At 36.9% G+C, this 6,223-nt stretch overlaps 1 protein-coding gene across 1 annotated transcript; it reads left to right on the top strand.

Moving 5' to 3' along the window:
• Window positions 1-3,352: 3,352 nt before the first annotated feature.
• On the top strand, window positions 3,353-5,750 carry LOC145054801 (CBL-interacting protein kinase 18-like). The gene is made up of 2 exons (XM_079003060.1): window positions 3,353-3,529; window positions 3,963-5,750. Exon 2 carries the CDS (start codon window positions 4,159-4,161, stop codon window positions 5,476-5,478), a length of 1,320 nt encoding a protein of 439 aa, XP_078859186.1. The 5' UTR covers window positions 3,353-3,529; window positions 3,963-4,158; the 3' UTR covers window positions 5,479-5,750.
• Window positions 5,751-6,223: the final 473 nt, after the last annotated feature.

The raw sequence follows: 6,223 nt of genomic DNA, 5'->3' as shown, positions 1-6,223 counted from the left end.
GATCACCGTCGTCCTCAAACATACATTGCCGATCGGGGAACCGACCGCCTTGCGTCTCAAAGCATCGGCCACCATGTTGGCCTTTCCTGGGTGGTACAAGATCTCACAATCATAGTCTTTCAGTACGTCCAACCACCTCCTCTACAACATGTTGAGGTTCTATTGATCCATCAAATACTTCAAACTCTTGTGATCAGTATAAATCGTGCAACGTACTCCACACAAGTAGTGCCTCCAAATCTTGAGGGCAAACACCACTGCCCCCAATTCCAGATCGTGAGTGGGATAGTTCGCCTCATGAGGCTTCAACTGCCTCGAGGCGTAGGCTATCACATGCTCCCTTTGCATTAGTACCGCACCTAACCCTAAGATCGACGCATCACAGTATACCACCAAATCATCTAACCCCACAGGTAGTACTAGAATCGGAGCCTCGCATAACCTCCGTCTCAGAGTCTCAAAAGCCAACTGTTGATCCGTGTTCCATCGAAATGTCACATTCTTCTTGGTCAAGCGGGTCATTGGAACAACAATCTTGGAGAAATCCTAGATAAATCTTCGATAATAGCCCCCTAAACCCAAAAAGCTACAGATCTCGGATGCGGTCTTCGGTACTTCCCACCGCATCACTGCCTCCACCTTGGCTGGATCAATCGAAATACCCTCCTAATTGATGATGTGCCCCAAAAACTGTACCTATTGCAGCCAAACATCACATTTGGAGAACTTTGCATAAAGCTTCTCCGCCCTTAGAGTCTCCAATACCTCCCTCAGATGCTGCTCTTGCTGCTCCTTGGTCTTAAAATAGACCAGGATATCATCAATAAAAACAATCATCGACTGATCTAGCATCGGTTTGCACACTCTGTTCATGAGATCCATGAATGTTGCTGGGGCACTGGTGAGCCCAAATGGCATCACCACAAACTCATAGTGCCTATACTAAGTCCTGAAAGCTGTCTTCGGTGTATCCTCCTCCTGAATCCTAATCTGGTGATACTCTAACCGAAGATCAATCTTTTAAAACCATGATGCACCCTGTAGTTAATCGAACAAATCATCAATCCTCGGTAACGGATAACGGTTTTTCACCGTTAGCTTGTTCAACTCACGATACTCAATTCACATCTTGCATGATTCATCCTTCTTTTTCACGAATAGGATAGGAGCTCCCCACGGGGAGCTGCTCGGACGAATAAACCCTCGGTTTAGCAGCTCCTGAAGTTGCGTAGATAGCTGCTGCGTCTCGAGCGGTGCTAGCTGGTACGGTGCCTTCGCTATCGGAGCGGCACTCGACACCAAATCAATGTGAAACTCCACTTACCACTCTACTGCTGCTCTCCTTGCTCCTTCTTCTTCAAGCTCTAAAATAATTCACAAACACACCAAAATTGCTCACAAAAGCTCTTTCTCTCACTCAAGAAGGTGCAAGGTCCAACTAGGGTTTTCTCTGGCTAATAGGGTGGTAAGGGAGGCCACAAGAGGCGGATTATGTTCTTTAAATAGGGTGCAAACCCTAAAAATTAGAGTTTTCCTTTACAACACCTACTCGTCGAGTCAGGGCCTTCTGACTCGTCGAGTAGGATTGAAAATCTGCGTCCTCATAATAACTTCTACTCGCCAAGTTGGAGCTCCCCAACTCGTCGAGTCCATGCATAAAACCCTAAGAAAATTAGATAATTTAAATAATACCTGGAGCAGGTGTTACAATGTTTTAGTTTCCTTTATTTAATTCTAAGTTCTTTTTATGTCGCTATATCTTTCCATTTCAGTTATAATGTTTAATCGTTTTATCACTTGATGACATGTACAATTCAAGCTTGTGAAGATTTGATAGATGTCATTTTATGCATTTTTTAGGGTATTTTTATTAACAGTTAGCATCATATTTTACACATTTGCATATCATTAGTTTAAATAATGTTCAACTGATGGTATTCGTTAGGATTCTCGTACTACTAGCGTTTTATGTCATTTTCAGATAATTCGAGTGGATATCTCAGAGACACACATAGAAACCCTTCTTAAAGTCATCACATGAGGATAAATACAAAACACACTAACAATGTTTTGTGCATCTCAAGACTTTTGAAACTTTTTATTTTTTTTTACAAAATTTGCATCTCCGTCAATAGATTCTAGGACAAGAAAGTTACATATTATATATTATTTAGTCATCTAATACCATTGTTAAGGGGATGGAAATTGCTAACCAACGAAAGTCTAGGGACCAAATCTGCCAACATAAGAAAGTTTTGTGGCAAAAATGAGAAATAAGGAAGTTTTGTGGTTAAAATATTAAACAACAAAAGATACTATTCCTAAGGCAATTGGTTTTAATATAAACTAGATATGTTGCCCATGCTCCGCATGGGTTGTGTGCGTCTGATTTGAATGTTGTTTTTGTTAAAAGATGCAGGTGGGATAATTCGACCCCTAATTTTCACAGACGGAGACGGATAGATAGAGGCAGGAAGAAAACAAAAAAATAAATATGCGGACCAATATATAAAAAATATACCAAAAGAAGTAAATGAGAGTCGGCAGAAAGTGCAACGGACAGGAAAAAACAATAAAAGTTAAATATGAGGACAAACCCGGACTTTGTCCCGGGCCGTTTTTTTGTGTTTTTTTATGAAAAAATATAAAAATTTAGACTGTAAGGACCAAAAATGTCAAAATAAATAAAAAATTAAAGGGTTGAAATTAGAAAGTTTTTAGAAAAGTGGTCAAAGTTGTCAATTCCTTAAAGTTTTGTGGCCAAACTTTGAATGTTAAAAAGTTTTTAAAAAATGTAAAATTTTTGATTGGATGGACAAAAAGTGTCAAAATGACTAAAGAATAGGGGCAAAATTGACAAAAAGCATGTATATATAAAGGAATAACCATTTTTGCCAAATCTTTAGCAAAGTTAAAATGAAAGACAATTGAACATGTATATATAAAAAAAGAACCATTTTTGTCAAATCCTTAGCAAAGTTATAGTAGCTAAGATAGGAGAATTTTAATATATATATATATATATATATATATATATATATATATATATATATATATATATATATATATATATATATTATTTGTATTATTAAATATATAAATGAAAGTTGAAAAACCTTAAGATCTGTGAAAAAAAATAACGAAGAAATCATTACCTTTTTGTTTTGTTAAGGTGGCAGATAAAAAGGTTTACAAATGTAAATGCTCTAATATACTAATTTATTTAGTTTTCTATTTATATAACAGACAAGAGTCCAACACCCACCTAGAAACCTACCATTCCCCCAACACGTTTTAATGAAGGAATATAATTAAAGCAGTTGTAGAAAACGAGTGAAGGAAACATGCCATATCTCAACGACTCAGCCTATATATATTTTTATTATTTTAAATAAGTTTCCTGTTTAATTCAATCTCCTAGATTTTTTATATATGGCAATCAGGTTATTGTGTATGTATTAGTTTTAGCATCTTTTCCTCTCTTCCCTTCTGTGCACCATATACAGCTCCCAAGTTCGAATCGCAGAAGGTAATATATGATTCTTGGGTACTCATTGATTTCAATTCCTATTTATCTCTGTTGAGTAGTTGGTAATATATGTATCTTCAATGATGCATGTTTCCATGAATTTTTAAGCTTCTTGTATTCTTGTGCGAATTCATAGCTAGAGTTTCTTTTGCGGTAAATCTACTTTCAGTTGTACGATAATGTGATAATTGTCTGCCGTTTGAACTCTTCATTTTCTAGGACTCCTTAAAACATGATGTTGAATCTGCGCTAATTAACTAGATCTTTTGAATGTTGTATTATGAATATATGTTACTGTCGACTAGCGAGCTTTCTTGACTTTTAATGTATGACAGATTGACAGCTCATATCGAGTTGGAAGCAAGAATACCGTCTTCACTTTATATTTTGATGATTAAAAATATGTATCTGACAGTTCATTCTTCTATTTCAGGTCTACTCATAGATTTGCTGGTATATCTGTCTTTCCCATCCAACAGTTCATCTTCATTCTCTCCATCATCATATATAGTCCAGATCTAGTCCATTAAAATAAAACTGAGAATCCCAGTAAGAGCACGAAAACGTGTTTTGACCATATCTCTTCAATTCGTTGAAAGTGTTAGAGCTTTTTCGGTTAATTGTAGTAAATGGATAACAAAGAGGGTGTTTTGATGCAACGTTACGAGTTAGGGAAGATGATTGGACATGGGAATTTTGCAAAAGTCTACCATGGAAGGAACATTGAAACCGGGACAAGTGTTGCAATTAAGATCATAGACAAATCAAAGGTAATGAAAGCCGGAATGATGAAGCAAATAAAGAGAGAGATCTCGGTGATGAAATTAGTCAAACACCCGCATATAGTACAGCTCCACGAAGTCATGGCTAGCAAAACCAAGATTTACTTCGTTTTAGAATACGCTAAAGGAGGTGAGCTCTTCGATAAGCTGATTAAAGGGAAGCTGAAAGAAGATGCTGCAAGAAAATACTTTCAACAGCTCATCGGTGCCATCGGTTTCTGCCATAGCCGGGGAGTTTACCACCGGGATTTGAAACCTGAGAATTTGTTATTAGATGATGAAGGGAATTTGAAGGTTTCAGATTTTGGTTTGAGTGCTTTGGATGAAACAAGGAGGCAAGATGGTTTGCTTCATACAAGTTGTGGTACCCCTTCGTATGTTGCTCCTGAAGTGATTGACCAGAAAGGGTATGATGGGGAAAAATCGGATATTTGGTCTTGTGGGGTGGTTTTGTTTGTGCTTTTGGCTGGTTTTCTTCCATTTCATGATTCTAACCTCATGGAGATGTATAGAAAGATCACAATGGGAAAATTCAAGTTTCCAAATTCGTTCCCCTACGAAGCAAAAAGTTTAGTGTCAAAGATCTTGGATCCAAACCCTGAAACAAGGGTTTCAATTGCTGAAATAATGGAAACCCCGTGGTTTAAAATGGGTTTGGTGTCTGAACCACAAAGAACGGACAAAATGGTTTCTAACAGTTTAGAAAACCGTTCCGATTCACTTAAGGACTCTCATGTAGAGAAAACTAGTGACTCCATATATCTAACAAAAGCAACAACAGACAGTTTGGAAAAAGATGGTGAATTAAACGCATTTGATATCATTGCGTTGTCTCGAGGAGTCAACTTGTCGGGATTGTTCTACCACAATGCTGAAGATGAGAAAGAAGTGAGGTTCATGTCAAGACAGACGCGTGGGGTTATCATTTTGAAGCTGGAAGAAATAGCCAAAACTTGGAAGTTGAAAGTGATGAAAAACAATGGAGTGTTGCTAAAGATGGATGGTTTAGAAGAAGGCATAAATGGTGGTTTAGCCATTGATTGTGAAATACACGAGATTACGGCTAATCTTCACCTCATTGAGGTAAAGCGATCGGGAGATGATAGGTTCGGGTTTTGGGAGATTGTAAACCAGCATATAAAACCGGCCCTTTTTGGCGTTTTATAGCAACGGTAAAACTAATGGAGTTATAGTTGACGGTTGATAAAATGTAGAATTAACGAAGAGTACTTCATTTGTGTATCCATTTTTTCTGATTTATGGGCTACTAATGCAATGTCTAAGCCACACCATTTATTAAAAAGTTGTTCACATTGTAGAATGTAGATATATCATGTATGATATGATTATTTGAAAAACTAGCTCTCATTGTATAGAATCCATCACAAAAAGGTGTCGTTATGTATATTATTTCAATGGGCTTAAAAACCTCAATGTCACTTTACTATCTTTTTACTATTCTAATGTCTAACGTCTAATGTAAATGAAAAGTTGTTTACATTGTTTTTATTTGAAGAAAGTTAGTTATTGATAGTTTATTTTTTTTTATTGTTTTTATGTAGTTTATTTTACTATTTTTAGCCTTTTTGTTATTATTGCATTACATATTATTTCCGTTCTTTATCTGGGATCGTATAGGGTGTTTTCTCTTTTGTGTAAGGTGTGTAGGTTTTTGGAGTCTCGTTGCGGTTGTGGATTAGTTTGGTGTCGCGTTGATGGGTTGTATTGGCTTTCGAGGAGTTACTGGGCTTTACTAGATCTATATAAGAGGTTTTGTGCTTGGTGTGTTGAAGACTTGGATGTACCACCACCAACACGAAAGACAACAAAGAACCTCAACACCAAAACAAAAAAAAATTACCAAAATCAAAATCAACCAAATTACCAACTAGGGATGAGCAGAAGGACCGAA

This window comes from Lactuca serriola, chromosome 5 (genome assembly GCF_051521515.1).
Source record: "Lactuca serriola cultivar US96UC23 chromosome 5, Lser_US96UC23_V15, whole genome shotgun sequence".
NCBI classification, from domain to species: domain Eukaryota; kingdom Viridiplantae; phylum Streptophyta; class Magnoliopsida; order Asterales; family Asteraceae; genus Lactuca; species Lactuca serriola.
This window is presented reverse-complemented; position numbering and strand designations above follow the sequence as displayed.